The following is a 22,805-nucleotide window of genomic DNA, read 5'->3' as shown; positions in this document are numbered from 1 at the left end:
GTCATTATGGTTCAAATGTTTTCAGCTTTGTTTAAAGTATTGGGTTAACTGCTTGAGTAACCCACCTCAGCGATAAACTTTGAAATATGACTTGAGCACATTTTACTACACTTTTCCACAACCCAGAGAACACATGATTTTGTGCTTAATCTGACTATAACAATCCTCCAGGATTTTTCCTGTGTTTTCTCTCTGGCAAGGTTTTTACTGGTAATCATCCTATTGTGAATCATCTCATGAACCCTTCAGTTTTGCCAATCATTCCTTCTAACCTGTAGACCAAGCATAGCTTACTTTAAATGATACTAAATAAGATGCAATGGTTCTATCAAGTCTTTGAGATTCACATCTGAATTTAATCACTTGTAGGTTTTCATGAAATCAACATCTCACTTCTACAATTGTTTATGTCAAACAATTCCCTGTCATAATTTTTACATTAAATAAAGTAACCCTCTCAAATCAATTTTCTGTTGGTCTGTAATGTTATCATTTGATAGTTTGTCAGAATTGGCCACCTTTTTCTGTGAAGGGTTAAATTGTAAATATTTTAAGCTTTGCAGGCCATACAATCTCTGTTTAACTACTCAACTCTGACAGTGAAGTAGTCACAGGCAATTTTTAAATGTGTGGGCGTGGCTGTGAGCCAAGGTAACTTTACCTATAGTATTGAAAATTGAATTTCATGTAGTTTTCACATGTCATAAAGTATTACTCTTGTTTTCATTTTTCTAAGCATTAAAAAATATAAAAACCATTCTTAGCTGTGAGCTGTATACAACCAGGCAAAAGTCCAGATGTGCGCTACAGGTGTAATTTTCTGACTACAGTGGAGTTTATGACCAGGAGCAGATCAAAGTTTTGTGGAGAGAGAACCCTTTACAATGTGGGGGAGGGGTGCTTCTTTAAGGAAAAGAACACAAAATTACACATACATACAAAATTATATAGTGGGCTTCAGGAGGGACCAAGGCAGATGAGAGGCCCTTGAAAACTGAGCCTCTTTGTGTCCTGGTGATTCAGCCTCTGGTAGTGCTTGGACAGTTCTGCTGCAGGGGGTCCCCAGACCTGGCTAACTGTGGCAACATCCAGAGAGCTTTTCTAAGGACCGTTGCTGCAACCCAGGTAGATTTCCCAAATTAGAGTCTCTTAAGTCAGAGCCTGGGAATCAGCTGTATTGTAAACTCCCTAGGTGATTACTATACAACCAGGTTTGGAAATCACCATTTTAGTAACCATTTTATAATAGTTAATGATTCCATTAGAAGTGGTACCAGAAAAACATTTATTGCCTTAGTTGTGTAAACTGCCCAGAAATAAATGTTAACTATTGTGATTGATTCTTAGACCAGATGTATAGTTTTATCAAGAAAACTCTTGTTAAATTGTCTCGACACAGCATGTTTTCACACACACCCTCATGCTGGTCAAGCTACACTCTTTCTAGGGAGGGTTAACCCATTCAAATGGCTCTGCACCATTGGGACTCAGTTTACTATTTCTATATATTAATCTTTATTTTAAAAACTATGTTTTAAATCTGAAATCTTTGAGTTGGCATACATTTCAGACCATCCATAAAGTAAATAAATGGGTGTTGAAGAACATTTGATACTTACATCATCATGGTTGGGTGAATCAGTCTATAAGCCTTTGCATAAAGGAGGAAGCTGAGTGAGTCACGTGTCATTGCCGCATTAAATGCCAAATTTATAGAAGCCTATTTTCATAAACGTTAAATTTCCAAATATAATATTTCTACGATGTTTTGAGGGTTCTTCAGAGTCAAACTTCAGTGGCTGTCTGTAGAGTAGGTTCATTCATTCATCCACGTCTTAAGTTATGAATACATTCACTTGACAAGTGTTACATCACCGCCTGCCACATGCTGCGTGGTGTGCAGGATGCTGAGGGTCCAACTCTGCAATCCCACGGCTCTGATTCTAATGAGGGGAGAGTGATGACAGGCGATTTCACAGGGTGATGGGTGGTGTGTGGGAGACCAAACAGGGCGAAGGCGTGGTAAATATACGTGTTGAGGGCAGGGGCAGCTACGTAGATAATCAGAGATGGCGGTGACGTTTGAGCTGAGACTCCAATGGTGACAAAGAGAGCTGTGCTCTCCAGCGCAGGGGAGACTGGAGGTCTTGAAAAGTGGCAAGTGCCACATGTTGAAATGATATTTGTGATATAATGGGTTAAATTAAAAATTTCATCTGATTTCTTAACCTTTTTTAATGTGGGTACAAGAAAATTACATGTGTTGTTTGTATTATATATTTTTTCTATTTGACTGCATGGACGTAGAAAGTTAACTCCATTCCAGTTTTTTTCCAGAGGGCTCACATGCCCCCAGGACCCCGGCTGCGTTGCTAGGCTCTTAAGAGCTTGAGCTAATATAACACACACTGAAATGTTCACAACAGTTATCATGTGCCACGCACTGAGCGATAGAGCTTCACATGCATTCATTGAATCCTCACACTATGGTGAAGTGGGAAATGTTTCTAACCCCATCTTACACGTGAGGACAGGGAGGTCCAAAGTGGGTCAGGCAGCTTCCTACGCTGACCAAGACCATGAAACAGCGGCGCAAAAATTGAAGTTGCGCCCACATCTCACCTGTAGGAGGAGAGGGGCGGAGGAGCAGGCAGGTTTGAAACGCGCAGGGGAGCGGCCCAGCCTCTGCGGGACCGGAAGCGCGTAGCCACGGACTCAGGGCGCGTGGGGGCCCTGCGGGGATGCCCGCAGGGGGAAAGCCAGAGCCTTTCCGGGGACCTCCTCCGCTTGGCAGTCGTCTCACCATCTCGCGGTGACCGGGGTCTGTGCGTTGGGGGCATGTGTGTCCACAGCTCTTCCCCGCAGGGCAGGATCCCCGCTGTCGCTCCAACTCTGCGCACCCTGTTGGCTCCGGCTTGTAGGAACCTCGGCTGCGCCTCCGCGGGCTGCCTCCGTGCGCAGGCACCTAGCTCCGAGGCGGCAGCGTGGACGGTGTGGGACAAAGCGCCAGACAAAAACCCGCTGAGCTCGCTCTTTCTCTCCTCCCCTCATCAACATCGTGCTTGACAGTTATCTTGTCACAACAATTATGGGACTGGATGGCATGGACCGGGAAACAAAAGTTTACTTTTTAAGGTACCTTGGTATTCATAGGACTAGCTTCATTTTGTTACGCCCAGCGGGAAAGAGAGAACCTCCTGGTCACCAGCCTGAGTCTGGCTCACAGGACAGCTGTGACTCATCCCTCCAGGACCGCTCTCGCTGCGCCTGGAGGAGCGAATGGTGCCCCGCTCCCCCCCCCCCCCCCCCGAGGCCAAAGGGATTCCGTGAAAGCAGCAGGGTGGGAACACGGTGTAGAACCGCCGTGGTGCCAAGTAAGTCATCCGATCTTTCTTTTATAACTCTTTCAGTTCGTTTGAAGCTAGTTCCACCTGTAATCATACACCTGGAGGAAAAGCCCCATGTTTTACACCGCTTGCCCGGGATCCCCGTGCGTGCTTCTGTGATAAATCAGCACCTGTACTGCAACAACCTTAATACCTGGGAAAACGTGTTAGGTGACACCAAAGAGCAAAATTAGAGGCTTCTGGAAGGATTTTGCATCTGCCATCGTTTATATTTGGCCCTTTCTCTAGGAGCTAAAAGTGACAAAAAGAAAACAACAATTTTAAAAAAGCAAATGAAAATTTAAAAAATCAAATCAAAACAAGAAGAAATGAGGACATGCATCTTCTTCTTACATTAAGTGCAAGACATGGCTATTTTCTTACAGCTGGTGTATTACTTGGGGCTATCTGTAGAAATGTTTATTTCCTTAAACTAATTTCTTTCTGTGCTTTATGGTATGTCTGTGCAATGAAAGTAAGAATATGAAGGAAATGTAAATTGATACTTATAGATTACCATCAAAACACATTTATAGTGGTTAAGGATGAACTAACACAGTGAACCACTGAATTACATGCTGAAATAACCTACTCAAGTCATCTTGAATTAATAATGTAGGTCTTAGAGAATTACATTTGGTACTGGTAAATGTTCACATGCCATCTCCCTAACTCTCAGCTGTTCACGTATACTTTCACATAAGTTATGGAGTTTCAAGGTGGGAAGGATGGAGGTTATGTGAGCAGACAAGATACTGGACCTCTTTGATTAATCCTACGATTTTAGGAAGTACTCATAAATTGTGCAGGAAATCAGACTTCTAAAATTTCCACCTTCTTTTAGGAATTCCTTCAGCTCTTGAGAAGAAAAATGGAAGTCAGAAACTGATAGTGATTTTCTGAGGCAGAGAAAAACAAGTGATTTATACATGATTCAGAGGTCATGTCATATCCATATGTAGAATTTCCTTTCCTTTCACATTGCACATTTTGAGTAAGTCACCATACTCTGCTCCTTTCTCTTTTTTCTCTGCTGTTCTCATTATGCATATGCTACACCTTTTGTTGTCCCACAGTTCTAAAATATTCTGTTCATCCTTGTCCCCTTTCTCAAGTCTTTTTTCTTTTCTTTTCAGTTTGGAAGTTTCTACTGATGTGCCCTAAAGCTCACTGATTCTTTCCTTAGCTGTGTGTGTAGTCTACTAATGAACCTGTCAAAGGCATTCTTTATTTCTGTCACAATGTTTTTGATTACTAGCATTTATTTTTATTCTTTCTTAGAATTTTCATATCTTTGCTTACAATTATCCATCTGTTCCTGCTGGCTGTCTACTCCTCCCCTCCCCCATTAGAGCCCTTAGCATAGTTGTTTTAAACTCCAAATTTGATCATTGCAATACCATTGCCTTACCCGAGTCTGGTTCTGATGCTTGCTCTGTCTCTTCAAAGTATGTTTTTGCCTTTTAGTAGCACTGAGATTTTTAAATGGAAAGACAGACATGATGTACCACGTAAAAGCAATTGAGTACCGGTTCCTGCAGAGGTTTCTGCTCATGGGTTCCTAGTGTGGCAAATTGTAATTCTCGTATCGACCTGTTTGTAGCTCCACTTTTGAGGATAGTGGTTTGCTCTGTGACCTCACCGCTCTGAAAGATCTAAGAAGAGTTGTTGATTTTTCAGTTTGTTGAGATTTTTAATTGTTGTTAGGATGGACTGACAATTGCTAAGTTCCTTACATGCCAGAGTAGAAACTGGAACTCTTCTGTCTATATTCTTTAATTGCAGGAATTGGAAACCTCTGGCTAACTTAAGGGAGGAAAAATAAAAATAATAAAAAGAAATCATTTATTTGCGGCTATGGGGTAGCTCACAGAACTGCATAAAGACATACAGGAGAGTCATGGAAAATTCGGAGTTCAGAGAAGCTCTGCACTTGCAGGCCGACCTTGGATCCTGTGCTCACCCACACCCAGGAGAGCAGACCCACCAGTTCAGTAGAGAGGTTCTTCCTAAAAGAAAATTCAGGGTGTTTCTAGAAGGAGCAGGGGGTTTGCATGACAGAAATGAGGACCTTTGTCCAGGGAAGGAGGAAGCTGAGCCGCTGCTGAAGTTCTGGCGCTCTCCTGATCGCTTCCCGCTGAGATGGAGGGCCTCAGTTGGATGTTTAGATCAAAGACTCGTCCAATGCCTGTGTAATTTTGGAATTCTGTATTTGCCTATATTTAGTAGATTTTAGGTATTAGGAGCTGGATTTCTATGTGAAAATTATATAGACTGTACTGATATGTGGGAATGCTGCTTACTGTTTCACTTAACGTATATTCTAAGAATTCGTGTTGTTGCTCCCTTTATCTATTTTAAATTGACATTAAGGAATAAAGAACTCTTAGGTAATTCTCTTCCTGTTTTTTTTTTCACTTTGAAATAGATCCAAACTCTGTGAAGAAGCTGCCTGATATAGAACCTGCTTTGTCTTCCAAGGAAAACTGAAGGTAAAATTTCAGACATCCAGCAAACTGCTTACGAATAATTAGTTTGGAGAATAAGGAGTAATGGCTTCCCATTTCTAGCCATCATTTCCTGCTTTCCTGTTGTACCAAATGGGGTTCAATCACAGAGAACAGAATCCACTCAAGCTACTTAAGGCAAAAGGGGATTTATTAACAGGCATTGGTTGGCATCCACATCCACTGGAAAGACTGCAGGAGTAGGCTCAGGGTTGAGCTTCCCAAAACAGTAATCACAAAGCCCCTGCTGAGTCAGAGAGCTGCTAGGCAGTGGCAGAGTGAAGATGCTGACTATTTCCTTAAAGTGAATGAGTGCAGATGGGCTGTGTTCACGCTCTGAGCGAACTGACCTCAGGCATGAAGAAGGGAAAAAGGACCAGCAAAGGAGACTGTGAGAGGGTAAGATGAGGGGTGGGAGGAAATCCAGGAGGTCACACCAGCCAAGGGAAGACGTTCCTGAGAAAGAGTAGGGAAAAAAGATCTAAGAAATGGCCGTCCGTCAGGAAGGCGGTTGTTAGAAATCTTGTAAGAACCGTTCTAGTGAGATTACTGACTACAGAATGCAGTGGGTAACGGAGTGAGTGGGCAGTGGGAAAACGGAGACACTGGACGCCACTCCTGCAGAAAGTCTGGCTGTGAAGAAGAGGAGCGTGTGTGATGGCGGAAAAAGGGTAGCTTTCTCCTTTTGGGAGATGGGGGAGACCAGTAGCACATTTAAAAGTGTTCATAGGAGGAATCCTATCGAGTTGAAGTAGTTGGACATACAGGATAACAATGGGGAATAGGTAGAGTGTGATTTCTGAACAGATGGGAAGTGGTGGGGTCAGAGACTTGAGGAGAGAGTATGGGTGGGAGGGTCAAAGGTATGAAATACCTGAAGTGGAGAACAGGAGAGAAAGCAGTTCAGGCAACACAGAAGGGTAACTGTGCAGCATTAAGTCCTCATACACAGTTCTGTACTTTAAAAATGAAGTATTTCATGTATCTTATATACAGATCCTAAAATGTAGCACTCGCTTAGTGAAGGCAGAATGGGGGCTGTGTAAATCTTATTATTGTGGCTGGAAGGTTACAAACCTTGTGGATCAGTTAAGATGCTTCCAATTACAAGGAATAGATAGAACTTAAACTAGATTGTAAAATAAAGGGAATTTATTGCCTCACATAAGAAAAAGTCCAAAAGTGGGTGGGCTTCAGGCATAGGTTGACCAAGGCTTCCTTTGTGATTTATTCTTTTGGTCCCATTCCATGAGCTGGCTTTATTCTTATCCTGGCTTACCTCAGGGTTACACTTTGGCAACATCAGCTAGGGCTGAGGATCTCAGGTGGGGGCATGGAACTATGCAGGAAGAGTAGGGGCTATGCCGTGGCGGGGGTCCCTGTGTTCTGCCTTCCTCCTTTCATTTAATCTTTCACCATTTCTTCCTTTGCCAGGACCTAACAAACAGCCAGATAGTAAGGGAGCCTAAAATAACTAATACAGAGCAGATGAGGGAAAGGATTGGGAATGGTTCTTAAGGCAAATAGGCAGATGCTGGACAGGCTGAAGAGTTACTGGGTGGCCAAAGTGAGAGCAGTGATGGAGCAAGGTAGATAGAAGTATTTCCGGCACACAGACCCTGAGGAGCTCATCTCACTACCAGGTGGAGGATGGCTTGTTCTTCCTCAGCCTGAGGATGTGGTGGCTGCCATGCACTGGTGACACAGCACACTATTAAAAGTGGATGCTATTCTGAGTGGCAGTTTGCCTCTCAGCAGCCCAGTTCTCTGCCACTGTAGAGTGAGGAACTTGGGGTATAGCTGAATGTCTCAGTTAGCCACATCCTGACCTGAATGAGAGGAATTCACATCACAGGGAGATCCCGGGTGCTGGGAACTTGCTGCAGTTTTAAGTGAGGATTTGGGATTGATTTTGGGGAATGGGACAAGAACACGTAGATTACACGAGTAATACTTGTATTATATTAAGGGCAACATGTATGGAAAGGAGGGTGTGGGTTAGCTAGTCAGGCGCTGGGCTATGGTTACTACTGCTTGGGGCTGCTGGCACTTTTCTCCTTCCTCCTTCTGTAACCAGGTGCTCCAGAGCTTGGGTGGGAACCCCACATTGTACGGCATTTGGTTTGGACGAGTGCTTTCCATAACACCCATTGGCCCAAACTTCAGTCTCCTAGGAGTTGAGATTTCGGTTGTATGCTTGTGCACCAGACAGCCAAGGGGGTGAATCATGAAATGGACAGCTGTTGTTTTTGTCTGCTCACCCTCCCCTTCTTCGGGAAATTAACCTCTTCCCTCCACATGGTTCTGGAAAGGGCTGCAAATTACTGGCGTTCTCACCCTGACACCTCCAGAGTCTATGTGACCTGAGCTAGGCCAGTCAGAGACTCTCTCCCCGGAATCTGAAATGGGGACAGGTGGGAGAGGGCCAGAACACAGCTGAGGCGGGCTCGCTCGTGCAGGGGGGCACCGGACACTGCTCACTTGGGGAGGGAGTTCCCCGCTGGAATCTGTAGCATTGCCCTGTTGCTGTCTTCCCTGAGGCACCAACTCTGTGCATTCTGGGAGCTCTCCGGTGTTCTTCCCACAAACCGTCTTATGCTTGAGAGATTTTCTGTTCCTAATAACCAAAAAACCCTACCTGAGGTAACAGTAAACATGATTTAAAATTTTAGTAGTCACCATAGAGCTTAAGAAGTGCAGGCAGCTCTCTCTTGCTAGGGCTATTCGGGACAGAGGTACTGTGAATTCACACCCATTGCCAGGGTTCTGGGAATGGCTGTATTGCACAGAAGTCCAGGGACCTTGTGTGCCTTTGGAAAATAGGGAGGTTTAAGGAAAATCTTCATCACTTAGACTGACAAGTATTTCTTGGAAGATACCGTTTCAAAGTAACTCATGAATTTTCTATTTCATTTAACTAAAAAGTATAAAGTAATATACTAAGGGTGCTTCTTCAGGACAAACTTACACTCTTCCCTTCTGCCTGCTGGTTTTTATAAAAAGGATGTTTTTTTTCTTATCATGCTTATTAATGTTATCGTACATACTGTTAATTTAGGAACAGTTTGTTTGCTGAAGGATATCTTCTGAACATACACAGAAGCATATAAATACAGTCCTAAACACTATGCTTACAAATAATTTATTCTTATTTCATACATATTTATCAGCAAAAAAATGTATAGTTATACAGAATTTTATATTCAAGACTGTAGGGAACAAATGTCTCACAAAAGCAAAATCATGGCAAAGTACACAACAGAAGTAAGTCACAAGTTTGTTCAGCTACATTCACAGAACTGACCAAAGTGATACCTATTTCTATGGATTGTTCTTCTTAATTTACCAGGTAATGTGGAATTATGAATAAACAATGCTTGGCAGAATATGCTAATGGTTTGAACCCACATTGTAGCCCCTGTAGGAAAGTTCACAAATCCTGAGAAAATTTTTCTAGCCTGCTAAATGTCGCTGACCAGAATGTATATGATGGCTGGGGCCAGAGCAGCCTAAGAATTAACTTAGCAAGCAGTGGAAAAAATGATTGTTTCTTTCTTTTTCCACACCCGCATTATCCTTTACTCTCTTCTCCCTCCATTATCACCATTAAATGAACTAAAAATATAAAAACGAAAAACCTGTTACCAAAGGATCTCTATACCAAAGGATCTCTATGTGGTCGCTGCAAATCCTCTGTCTGCCTCTGAGCTGAAGGAAAAATTGAGTATGGCCCTTCAGCTAATGCCCTTTACTGCAAAAGGGAACCTGCTGGTTGTACATTCTTGTAAATCTGAGTACAGTAATCATATTTGAATCTTTAGTTTAGAAATGGATGAACCTCATAAGGCAAACAGCTTGAGAAGGCCCAAATAGAATCTTTGTAGAAACCTTTTGTCTTCCAGGCTGAGTTTGTGGAAAGCGGAGGCTTCCAGGGTGGTGTCAGTGGTCTGAGAGAAGGACGAAGTGGAAGGAGTGCACAGCTACTGCAAGTCACAGAACTTCCCCCAGCCCGGCACCTAGCCTGTCCCTGCCCCGGTCTGTGTAGTGATGGCAGGGGGCTTTACTCTTTCCACTCGAGACAAATAAGGAGCAGGGTGTCCAGGGCTGTGCATTTTTCTAGTTACTTTTATGTTATTCACAGTGGTTGTACCCTCATCGAAGTGATCTGTAACCTCAGCCCTTTACTGCCTTGATACTTAGCTGCTTGGAATAATTTTGCTTATAGCCTCCATAACAGAAAACCAGCCTGGTACAAAGTAGATCTGTGCTAAGCCTTGCTGAGAGAGTGACCTTAATGAAGTTTCCAACAAGCATTTTAGAAAGACTTTTGAATTTAGCCTTGTTACACACCTATGACATACTATAACATATCTGACAGTATTCTTCTTTTAAAAAATTGTTTTTTTAACCCATCTTTTCAACTATACATTATTTACACTTTTAAAGACCTACGGTCTTTATTGTTCAGGTAAGAGTTCAAGGTGATTAAACTCCCAGGACAAAGATGAGTCTTTCCAAAAGGCGCTGGTTCTCATCTATGTGCTAAGGCCTTTTTTTTTTTAAACAAATTGCTGCTATAAACTTTTAAAATACAAAGTGAGAATATTTCTTTTAAAACTTTTCCTATTAATTTTCTTGTTTGCATCCAGCATATGAAAAACGTATTATGCTACCTAACTAGAAATGGAACTAAAAGAAGATGTGAAATTCATGTATCCCTATACTATCTTCATCTGAAAACAAGGGTTTATTTACATGGCATCTTTTTTCAATGCTGGGGTGAGCCAGGAGGGGCGGGGCCATCTCTACAGCATGGATAAAGAACCAGCTGGAGACCCCTCCACTTTTACTTGAGTATTATTGCATGTTTTACGTGGAGCTGTAAGGCATGAGAAAGGTGACCTGCAACTTTTAGGCGTTCAAGAAATTTTCCTTAAGAAATGCCATGTTTGGAATAGCTTCCAGAGATTGTTCCAAAACGAAAAAGTATTAAAGCTCATGCATTACATTTAGAAGCACAATATATTGGGGAAACATTTTCAAAAGCTCAAAAAAAAGGCAGTTTTTCCATTGAGTTAAATAATAAATAAGTGAGAATTTTGTTGCATATAAATGTGTGTTCAGAGCTTTTAACAGGCACGTCCTTCCGCAATTAACAGCCAAATCAGCATTCTTGGCCCCTCACCTATAAATGAACATTCTGGTTCTGCAACTTGCTCTCACACTCAACAAGCTCTAAAACAAAATGGCCTGCAAATTGGTTAAAAATCTGTAAACCAAAAATGCAATACGTTTGGCCTCTTTCAATAAGCCAAAAATTTGTATCAGCTTTCTGGAAAAGTGACTCAGAAGAACTTACACCCATTTTCACATGTAAGAAACAGTTATTCATAACATTGATGAAATAAAGTCTTTGACCGGGAAGGTGTGTGGCCTGTCACAAAGGAGTGGAGTGGTTCTCACCTTCAACCAACAAGTACAACCTTTTCAGCTCATCTAGTTGTGTTTGCTTTTCCTCAGGCCATACAGGACAGAACACTGTCAATCTTTCAAGAAAGGGTTTCAAAAGGTAATTTACAACTGGATGGTGCTATCCCTAATGCATTTTGCCTTATGCCCTCATTTTATGGACACAAATTAAAGACATTAAGCCAAAGGTAAGTGTACCACTCAAAATATACCTGGGCACTAGTGCTCAGGTCAAAAGCTATAGGATGTGCCAAACACAATTCCTCGCCTGCCTATTTGAGCACTAATGGCAGGGGCGTTCACATGCCTTTCTAGGGACCAAGTGTAAAACTCAGGCGAAACTGTCCATAGTCGAACTTGCTGTTCCATTCAGGTGGATCGAATCTAATTCTTGCTTTCCCCTTCTCATGCCTTCTGCTGTCTTTTTTACATCTGGTAATTCCCTCCATTTTTCTAGCACGTTTCATAGATTATAACACAAAGATCTTAAAGGAGGAAAAGGGCTAAAAAACATTAATCTTTGGAGATTTAGATGCTATCTATGGAATTCAGACATTTAATGACATCACGATTTAGGCACTTTGTATGAACCTTACTTCATAATTATATGAACATTATAAACCTCCCAAAAGTGATTGTTATTATTCTTTGTTAACTAGTAGTGATGATAAAATTTTCAACCTCTTCTATGTACATATATGCCTGCTATGCCTTCACCTGAATTCACATTAAATTTTCTAGTTATTTTGAACTATAAAATTCACAAAGATCTAGGAGCAGGCAGAAACAAAAAGAACGAAAAAGAGGGAAATTGATTGTGGGCAAGTAGCATGTGTTAATTGAAATAAGATTCTTTGCTAACAGAAAGGAAAAAAGAACCAAATTCAGTGTCTTGGAACATTTTGCTTATGGCAAAGATCAGAGTCTGATCCTTGGCCTGAGGGCCCTTCTGGTGCTCTGACCCCTGGTCTATCCACAGATAAAAGGGTAATGGCTGTGACAATGTGATGGATTCTCAGCCAAGGTCTAACCTGCAATGGATGCTCAGTGGTCACTAAAGGAATCACATGAACCAATGGATGAAAATCAACTCAAAGACTCTAACAGAATGAAGTCAACCATGGCAGAATTCAACAGATGCATAGTCCAAGATGATAAAAATTAAGTAGCTGGTAACATTTTGTGTAAGACTTTATAATCCAAATCCAAGAACAGCCATATCTTCACTCTATTTTACAATTACATACATATGTATTTTTTTCTCTCAGTGTTTGTGCTTCACCAGACATCAGCCATGCAAACTAGTAAATACAGTCAAGCACACAGAAATCTCCACATTCTATTACCAGTTTGAAAACAATTCTGTTGCCTTGGATTTACGGAAAAACCTTGAAATGACGATAATGCCTACCATAACTGTTTTCTGCTATAGCTTTGTACAGGTCACCTAAATAAAGTTGTGAAGAAATTTGAAGACAAAAATCCCTGTTTTTAATTGCTGTTAGCCCTCAGATTCAGCACCAAATCATAAAAAATTATAAAAATCACTTCCATGCCCAAATTTTGCATTCTTAGAAATCATTGCCCTGAAGTAGCATGATGAATTAGCTTAAAGTTTTTGACTGCAAGCACTTTCAGGCAGGATTTATGAATGGAGACATGTGAGCCACTCTGGCCAGCTTTGAAGCCCTATACTTTCTTCCTGGGCTATTTATAGAAAATGGATAGCCAGTGGAAAAGAGCACATTTATTTTTACAAGCCAGTCATGACATGACCAAAGAACTCGCTTCCTTTCTCTGGGAAGGTCATCTTCTTTAGCTGAGGGTACAGCTACAAGGACAGGGAAGAAAGGGACCCCTTTAGTCAATTGACTCAGCCTGAGTCAGTCCCAAAGACCAACTCCATAGGGTGACAGGCATTGAAGTCAACACCCTCATTTCCCAGGCATGACTCTATGTCTCTAGCTCCTTATGTCATCTCGATTATGACTAACAAGTAAAAATACCATGTATTACATAATATGCTTCAAAATCCTATGCTTTCAAAATAGGTTGTGCAGAGATGATAAAGTGCATTCTTATCATTTGTCCCACATTTCAAATAACACAACAAAGAAAAAGTGAATTTTCAAGGATGTGGCAAAATGGAGAGTGTGAGAAATATTGTTAAAGCTATTTTATTCTGATGGCCATGATACCCCTGAAATATGTAATGTGCCTGGACAGTTCCATGCAAATTTGGATACTTTTAAATATTTCCTGATTCTAAAATATCATCATGTACCTTGACAGAAATTGGATATTCTTTAGCACAAACACAGTTTTACAAACATGCCTGGTCTGTGTAGTACACATGGTATCTATTTGCAAACATGAAGTGACACAAAAACAATGTTTTCAACTAGAATGCCCTTTTGTCCATGTTATGTATGGTATATAAAAGCTAAGATAGGATGGGAAAGGGAAAGGTAAAGTGGGGGAAGGAAAAAGCAAAAGGAAGGAAAGTGAGTCCTCCTTCTCTCTTCCTGAGTTCGGGCATCAGAATCATTTGAAAACAATATGGGTATAATTTTATCCTCAAGGGGCTTCTGCTTAGGGACAAAGACACAGAGCAAGAAGAGAATTCTGTTTGCAGACCAAGATCTCCAACAAAAATTTTAAATGACAAATACAAGGTTTATTTTTTGTTCTCAAATGCATTAATCCTTTTTAGAAGTCTGTCTCTTGAAAGTTCCTTCTGAAAGGGGGGCGGTCCCATTTTACAAGGAAGGTATGAAATACTCATCAACCTATGTCTCTAGCTTCCAAAGCCACTTCTTTGAGGCTCTAGAAGAAACAATAATGGCATGCAAATAAATTTGCAGGTGGAAATATCCCAATCTCCACAATTGCCTTTGAATGCATGTACTGTATCAGTTACAGGTGAAGGATGACAGTCTGTAGTAGGCACAAATTCTCAGCCTCTGTACCCTAACAGGAGTCTCCTTGCACTTTGCAAAAGCCATGACAGTGACACCCATCTGCAAACGTGCAAAATATATTTACAATCCCATTAAGAGGCTCTAATTTAAATATAGACATATATAAGGTTAAGCTTTGTGTACAAATTAACACATAAGCATACTGGTTCCTCCAGGGAACTGTGTCAAGCCTCTTGGCTTATAAATATAGTAGCAATTAAAAGCACAAATGAAAACAGCAATATTTTTAGGAGCATCAGCCTACCAGTACTGAGGTAAGTGTTCATCTAGTTTATGTGCTTGATCTAAATTATACCATGCAGTCAAGACTTCCCATTCAATGACTTATTTGGCTCTTAACCAAAGGTCTTGTCAAGAAGTATTAAGTATTTAAATAAGCTACCTCAGTGGTTTGTGTTAATCTACAGTTGCCACCTCCAGTACAGGTTAGCATTTATAAGAAATGTCTTAAATAACACTGGCCAATGTGATTGTTAAAAAATATCTCAGGAGCATGTTCACTCATTTCTCCATAATTTAGGGTGACTGTTCATTACCAAAGTCTACATCTAAATGAAAACTTCAGTGTTTAAATAGGCAAAGGTAATCTTATTGAACTCAAAAATTTCAGTTACAATTCAGGTAATATGCTCCTGACTTTCATACTATATCTGCCTTACCTATTCCTGAGTATTGCATTTTTAAGTGAGGATAGATGGCATCGGTCTAGAACAGTGTCTTTTCACCTTCCCTGATGGCTGCATTAGGAACCACAGTCATATTAGTGGTTCTGCTCCTTCTCCTGGCAGAGAAGCCAAACGCTCTGTGTCCTGGTAAGCTACTTCCATGTTGCTCACAGCTTGAAACCAACATGATCTTCTTCCTTCCATTCTGGGTAGAATGTTAAACCCTGATTTGTAGTAAAACAGTTTACTCCAACTGCCCTCCCCTATATTTGAGGACCAGTCATTTGGGCGTTGCTTCAAAAGGCACATTTATTCCAGTGGTAATTTAAATAAGTAAAGAAGGAAAGAATAAGATTAAAAACAAAACAAACCAAAAAAGATAGGTTTTGTGGAATACATTAAAGTAAGTGGGCATCTGGGATCTACATAGACCACTGAGCTCCTCCCCAGTGGTCTAACGAGAGTCCCTAAGGTGAAGTAATTCACATTTGCATCATGGAACACAGGCCTTCAGGAAACACTGTTTGGGGAAGTACAGTGGTTGAGAACTCTCAAGCAGCTTGCCCTGGCGTCCAGTTAAAGTGTATGCAATGCAGAAGGGCTGCAAAATTCAAAACTACAAAAACAAATAAAATTCAGTGCGTATCACAGGCTTGATAAATTATGAAAAAGTCATTGTATATATTACTATTTAAATAACATCTGAGAAACATTTCGAAGTAATTAAACTTGTGTTCACATTCCATGCATTTTCTAGCAGGTTAAGCCCTGGGCTTATTTATGTCTTTATGCCTGTTTCCTACAAAGATCCATTCTTTTGACAAATCCAAGCATTCCTCAGACTGAAATGGAAGAACCCAGGGATTTGGTCTACTTACCCTCTTTAATGCGCACCTGACCTCACAGGGGCTACTTGTTATTACCGCTGGCACAGAAGATCATTGGAAAAGCGAATTGTTTGGGGTTTTATTTGGGATTTTATTTGCTGCCTTTGAAAATTCCCTGGATGTCACAGACATCACCAGAATTTTGTCCACGGGCAAAAACCAGTGGCCCTCTCCTTCCTGCTTGACCCATTTCCCTCTTCCAAAGCCCCAAGTGCATTGAAACCCCCGTCACAGCAGACTTTTTTCCCCCTGCGGCTCTAGAACAACCTCCTTGAGCAAAGAAGGAAACAACAAAACTGGAAAACAAACCAACAGTAGCAACAACAGAAAGTCCAAACAAATGGGCAAACCAGTAGCCTCTTGCAAGGTAGAGGCTCATTTTTTACTGGAAAATTCAGCACTGTTTAGGAACTTCTTGATGACCAGCCCCAGACAGACGACCAGCAGCAGCATGTAGCCCACAGTGCCCAAAAACGTGGGCGCGGCAGGCGGCGCCTTGAGGAACTGGCGCAGACCCTCCTCCACATAGTACACCTGGTCGTAGATGCTGAGGAAAGTGAAGATGTGAAAGAGCTGGTGGCTGTGGCCAATGATGTCAAAAAGGCCAGGTTGGATGCGCTCAGGGATCTTGCTCACGTTGAAGAAGGCGGCCACCACCAGCCAAAAGTAGCGGCGGTAGAAGTGCACAAAAAGAGTGGGGTTCTCGCCACGCAGATCAAACAGCCAGCTCTCAAGCATGATGGGGCAGGCCATGCTGAGAGGCATGACGAAGACGAAGGTACGCAGCGCGAACGGGTAAGAGCACCAGTCAGTGCGGCTCTTGCAGCAGGCCACAGTGCAGGCCACCGCCAGCACGAAGGCCACGGGCAGCACCAGTGCGCGGTAGGCAGCGATGAGGCGCGTGCAGTCCACGTGCCAGCCCAGGCGCTGCTGCACGTAAGGGGTCATCACTCTGGCGTCCAACAAGCTGAGGCTGGGTAGCAGGTAATAGTAGTAGGCTACCGTGCTGCCGAAGCCGTAGTAGCTGATGGAGGCATAGTCCAGGTAAAAGAAGGCGGCGCGCAGGCGCAGGGACAGGCAGCTGAACACGTGCGCTGTGCAGCTCATGGCGAAGGTCAGCAGCACGCCAGATGCATAGCACCACAGCGGCAGCAGCCACGGGTGGTGGAAGGGCACGTCAGGGCCGCTCAGAAAGAACAGGCGGCAGAACTTGCTTAGGAACAGCAGCAGGGGGATGAAGTGCGTCCAGAAGTTGAGCGTCTCGTTGGTGGGCTTCAGCACCGAAGCTAGGCACTCCTGCACCGTACAAGGTAGCCGCCGGTAGCCTGACAGTATGAAGCACTCCACAAAGTCGTCGGGCACCTCGTCCCAGCGCAGCAGCGGTTTGGCGGAGGCCGGAGAGTCCCCGGAAGCCGAGGGGTGGGAACGTGAGGTGGCTGCGAAAGCCGCCGAGGTCGTGGCCGGCGGGCCCTTTGTGCCCGCGCTCCGGGGCTGCAGGCGCCGCGGCATGGTGCCTCTGGCTTGGCTAGGACGCGAACAGGCGACCTCTGGCGCCGGCTCCCGCGCGCTCTGCAGCCCCCGCCGGCCGCCGTCGGAGCCTTTGTGCTCGCGCCGAGGGTGTCGTTGCAGGTTCAAGAGAAGACCTGAGCCTCTAATCAACCGTTCCTAAAAATAAGTAAATAAAAATAATTGGTTTGTAAACAGCCAGCGACTAGCAAGAGCGCGCGGGGCTCTGCGTCCCTTTCGGCAGGCTCCGTGCTATCGGCTCCTACCCGCCTGCGCTGCGGCAGCCCCAGCGGTGGCGCGGCGGACTGCGGCGGCGGCGCTGCCCCGGTGACTGGGCATCGTGCGGCGCGGGAGGCGGGGATGTGGGAGATGAGGGAGATGAGGCGCTGGAGGGAGGGAGGGACGAGCGCACCGAGAGAGGGCGGGGGCCTCTCCGGCTAGGGTTTCGCGGCCGCCTCCGGGGGTAGAGTTGTCCCCTGTCTCGAGTTCCGTGCCATCCTCCCCACCCCCTTCGGGCCGCAGCAGCCGGAGCTGGCCCGTTAATGATTGATGCGGGGGCAAAGGCTGCGCCAGAGACTGAGTCGCGTGGCGGTAGCGATGGCGAGGGTCGACGCCAGGGTTCGAAATCCGACAGCCACGCGTGTGTGTTCTAGAGGACACTAGATAGCCACGTTCGCTAGGGGCGGAGAGCTGCGGCCGGGCGAGCGAGGGGGTGGGGTGGGGGAGGAGATGGCGCCTGAGGCGCCTTGGCCGGGCCAAGCGAGGAGATGCGCTAACATTAAGTCGAGAGGTAGTGGTGGCAGAGACGCTCCGGAAATCGGGGCAGCTTTGAGACCGTGTCCGGATCAGGGTCGTGTCACTGTCAAAAACACGGGACTGCCTCTCTTTCCCGTGTGTGTGCGCGCGCGGGAGCGCGCGCAGCTCTCGCTGTGGACACCGCACCGAGCCTTAGTTTATCTTCTCTCCTATAGCGGGCTTATTCAGGTGCGTCATTAACCCCCCTTCTCCCTTGTCCTTGTCTGGTCCAAACGAACCATCCCATAAGTGGCCTCTGGTCGTTCTCACCAACCTTCGGGGGCTGCAGCGCAGTCATCCTCGTGTTCTTGTGTCTTTAACTGGGAATCTTGTTTGGAGCCTGAAGTCAGAGAACTCGGGGCCGCACTGCTCACCACCGCGCGATTCAGAGACTAACGATCTGCAGGTTTTCCTAAAGAAGGCTTCCGTAGCAGAGCTGTGTCTAGGAGGGATGAATCCTAGCAGGAATGGAGACAGTTCGCAGAGACTGGGAGGCGTTGGCTTGGGAAAATCCTATGCATAATTGACGAGCAGTACCTGGCAGGCTTGGGTGGCTGCAGGCCAGGGTATAGGAAGACTGAAGAACTGGAAACCAGTTGTGATGCGCTGCATGTGAAAATATACCCTTGAGCCTTGTAAAGGCGGGCCAAAAACCTGCCTGCTGTAAAGTGTTTACCATTTCATTTCACAGAAGTTTCTCTTAGTGATGCCCTGGGGGGTTTGACTGAGTCTACCGGCAATATAGTGTCATGGCAACAGGAGATAATTCTAAGGGACCAGACACTGTTCTAAGTGCTTCACAATTGTTAAATCTTTTAGATATTATTTTTCCCATTTTTACAGATGAGATGGAGGCACGACGACCATAATACGTAACATGCCCAATTGGTAGAAGGGGAAATTTGAACCTATGCAAACTGATTCTAAATCTTATGTATTCAGTACTTAAACCGGAACATCCAACAAACTGCTTCACTCAAAGTAAACTAGAAGGACAGTTTGATTTAGGAAAAGGCTTTCATTTGATAAATGAAAGGTGATCTTCATCACTACAGCCAGTATTGTAAGCAGGTCAAAGAGGATTCACTTAGTAATGGCTCAAGGAGGACCTAAGTTGTGGATAAAAATGACTTATAATTTAGAAATTATTCAGTATTAACAAATGTCTAACATTACTACAAGGTAATCGAAACAGTCTCTTTAGAAGGTTCAGCCTTCTCTCTGAAAAAACCTTTTCCACTAGTGCCTGGCTCAGCAAACTCTTATCCAATTAGGCCAAAGGTACACTTGCACCTTATGCCTTTCTGAGCTATCACAAATTCCTGATGAGTGGCTTTGAAATTAATGATATTTTGCTTAACTAGTTGCTTAACTAGCAAAGTGATATTTTGCTAATGACAGTTGGTTAACTAGTATTTTGTTTTAGTATTTTCTGTTTCTCTGCTCCTAGAGTTTTGTTGTTTTAAAGCCAAACCTAATTTCCTTTCATATGTGGACTAAACATCAGGCTAATTTGTAAAAGGGATTAAGAGTCAGGCATTTTGTTAATCAGGCCTAGGAATGATAAACCTGAACAGGGCAGGCCAGAAAAAAGTTTTTATATTCTCTTTGTTACTCCACAAATGACCTGAGCTGTGATCTGTAAAAAAATGTTGATTCTGTAATAATTCCCATATTTGCCAACCTCTTAGTTGCATAATTGGCTCACTTACGTAATTGGGGAAAATATAGTAGAAAGTTCATATCAAGTTAAATAATGTAATTGACTGTAAATGAATGTAAAACTGTAGTTAGATAAAGTAACTTTTATCTATGTGACTAATTGTGATAAGGCTGGCTATAATAAATTATGGTATTATTTAAAACACAGTGTTTTACAAAGTCAAAAAATCTGTCATAACCTTCTCGCTAGTCTTTCAGGAACTCATTGACATCTCTGCTTTCCTCTCTTTCCTCACCTGTGTCCCAGCCACATGAGCCACCAAACCAGTTGATGCCATGAACTATGTTCAGGAAAGCTCGCTCCCAGGTGCTGCCCTTACTGTACTGTGACAAATCCAAGTAAAAAGCAACTGAGGAAACAAACCCGACCTAACTTTATTTTTTTTAACCCAGCAATATGACTTCTTTAATTACTACCAATCTATTAATTGGTAGTAATTTTTCTTAGGTTTTTTCAGATATAAAAATGTGTTCTCCAAACCCTACACAGCCTGGGTTTTGTAGTGTGTGTCATCTCCAGGAAATGAACTGCCTCTTGTCAGTGAGAACCATGCTCAGGTCCCCTGGGCTTGGCTAAACAGATACAAGCAGCGGGCTCACTGCCATTGCCTGAAGGTGCACTGGGAGATAAAGCATCTCGAAGCTGGTGGCAGTGTTTAGAGGCAGAACTGGATAGTTTTCTCCCAACTGAAGGCTTGTTCAACTAATACCCCAAATGCAATTTGCGCAGCTCTGTGGAGGCCCTGTGCATTCGGGAGCTGAGGGGTCCTGGCTGCAAAATACAGTTATAGTCATGTATAGGAGATGGAGCAAACAGGACAAAGAGTTTGTCCATATAGTTTGCTTTGGTCATGTTCTTATAGACCAACTATAGGTTTATTTGTGTTTCTCTCTACAGTAATAATAGGAAGCGTGTATAAAAAATTCCCCAGAAAATTTGATAGGGACCATGTGCTATGTGTAAAACCTGCAGGGAAAAAATGCTGTAATATTTACAGATAATACACTGGTTTTAGGGGGAAATAATTTTTTTCTAGTCTCATTTTTAGCCAAATACAACCAACCAAACAAGCAAAACCCAGTGCTTTATTGCACCCAAGGCTGTATACAAAGACGGCTCTGTAAGGTTCAGTCCCTCTTCAGAAGATACAGTATAAACGAAGTGCTTTCCTTCCCCCCAAATTGAAAACAGCCATCACCTGAATAATATTATCACCCAAACTCTTCCAGGTCAGATATGGTTACTATCAGATTGTAGGGTCTGAGTTTCCTCATGGTGGAAAACCTCCTGGCAGTGGCTTCAGGTTTAACTATGGCAGCCTGTGAGCAAAAGTGCAATCGGAAGGCCAGGTGGAGTCTAGAAGCTAGAGGTGGGTGAATAAGTTTTTATCTGACACCATTCCTGCCTGTTTCCTGAGTGGTGACAGGGTTATCTTTTGCAGAATAGCTAAGGGAGACTTGTTAGGGTGTTTTTACCTTTTGACGTTCTACTCGGAATGACAACCTCATACTCCTCTCTCTCCCGCCAGTTTACCTATGCTCTCAAAAGTGGGGCACACAGACAGTTTTAATACATCTCTTTCTAAATGTACTTTGTATAGGTTTTTAAATGGAAGGTACATTTTATACTACTTGATATGTAGTACATGGAGATAACTTACAAGTAATATGCTGGGGCATGGGGAGGAGATAAAAGGGGTGGGATCAAAACTTCACTGACTTCTGCCCCACAGCCCACCACTCCTGTTTGTCCAGCCTGCTTCCATCCCCTCTCCTAGATCCAGGATGGGACTTTCCTTTCCTGCCTCTCAGGCTGCTGGCAAAGAGTGTTTTGGGGTCAGACCCATCAGCAAGCAGTCCCTCAGCTCTGACCAGACCTGCCCAAGCCTTCAGCCTCTCCCTCAGCTTTCCTGAGCTATCATGACAGTCTCCATTCTGGACCTACTTCTCTCAATTCTGCCCTTTCTGTTTCCTGGCTAGAGCCTGTGTATTCTTACAACAAAGGCCTCATGTTCCCATGTCATATGCATCCTAATTCAGAGATACCCTTCGGGGAGGAGATTGTCATTGGCTGCTGCTTGCTCTTGGTAGGAACTTTTCGGTAGTTTCCATTGACAAGTGTGTAGAGTTGATTATTGAGTTCTGTTGACAGTTGTGCTGGAGACACAGTGCTTTGCCCTTAACACATATTCGTGATTGGGGAAAATCTTTTCAGTTCTGTAAGCCTTTAAAAGCTTAGAACTTTGAGTCCTAGAGTCTTAGAATAGAGATGTCACTGACTCCTTTAAGTCATCTAGTACAACTCCCTTCCCATTTATGATAGTCCTTTCAATTTATTGATCATATACTGTATTTGTTTACTGGGATAGGCACTTTACATGTATTATCTCTAAGTCTCAGAATACTCTTTGCAAGGTAAATCTACTGTCCCCATTTTCAGACAAGAAAACAGATGCTCAGCCTTGAACATCTCCAGTAAAGACAATTATTACCTCATAGGGCCTCCTCTTCATTTTTAACTTTTAAAAATTGTGGCTCAAGAGCTTTTGTTATAATGAGTACAACTGATGGAACGAGAACAACCACTGTTGCATCTGGACCGAAGCTCAGTGGGGTCACTGAGTGAGGTCGCTCACTGGATCTGGTTGGAAAGTCCCCGACAAGACTGATGCCAAAAAAGGCAGGTGTTTCTGCAGTGTGTGACAGGTGGATATTGATTAGGCATGGCTGGAAGGTACATTTTATATACAAAGCATTCTCCTGTGAACAAATAACATCTGTTATTACCAGGAGACTTGCCATAGCCTCGATTTCTGTGAAGAGGCAAACAGCAGATTCCAAGATTTCATAGATGATTCTTGCACTTAGCATAGTATTATCGATTACT

At 43.4% G+C, this 22,805-nt stretch overlaps 1 protein-coding gene and 1 long non-coding RNA gene across 3 annotated transcripts in view; one reads left to right on the top strand and one right to left on the bottom strand.

Moving 5' to 3' along the window:
- Positions 1–9,076: 9,076 nt before the first annotated feature.
- PAQR9 (progestin and adipoQ receptor family member 9) lies at positions 9,077–18,821 on the bottom strand. Of its 2 annotated transcripts, none has more exons than XM_037153411.2 (2): positions 18,471–18,821; positions 9,077–17,560 (listed from the first exon to the last, which is right to left on the bottom strand). In XM_037153411.2, exons 1-2 carry the CDS (start codon positions 18,492–18,494, stop codon positions 16,271–16,273), a joined length of 1,314 nt encoding a protein of 437 aa, XP_037009306.2. In that variant the 5' UTR covers positions 18,495–18,821; the 3' UTR covers positions 9,077–16,270. The 2 variants fall into 2 exon arrangements, with proteins under 2 accessions (XP_037009306.2, XP_037009307.1); XM_037153412.2 differs by lacking the exon at positions 18,471–18,821 and adding an exon at positions 17,668–17,795.
- LOC119055260 (uncharacterized) overlaps positions 18,148–22,805 on the top strand; it is a 34,415-nt gene continuing 29,757 nt past the window's right edge. Inside the window, exon 1 of the long non-coding RNA XR_008392048.1 lies at positions 18,148–18,385. This is a non-coding gene — a long non-coding RNA (uncharacterized LOC119055260). The remainder of the gene's footprint in view (positions 18,386–22,805) is intronic.

The sequence above is a fragment of the Artibeus jamaicensis genome, unplaced genomic scaffold, assembly GCF_021234435.1.
Source record: "Artibeus jamaicensis isolate MK-2021 breed Jamaican fruit bat unplaced genomic scaffold, CSHL_Jam_final contig_466, whole genome shotgun sequence".
Classification (NCBI taxonomy): Eukaryota; Metazoa; Chordata; class Mammalia; order Chiroptera; family Phyllostomidae; genus Artibeus; species Artibeus jamaicensis.
Note: the sequence above shows the minus strand (reverse complement) of the source record. Positions and strands in the feature narration are given on the sequence as shown.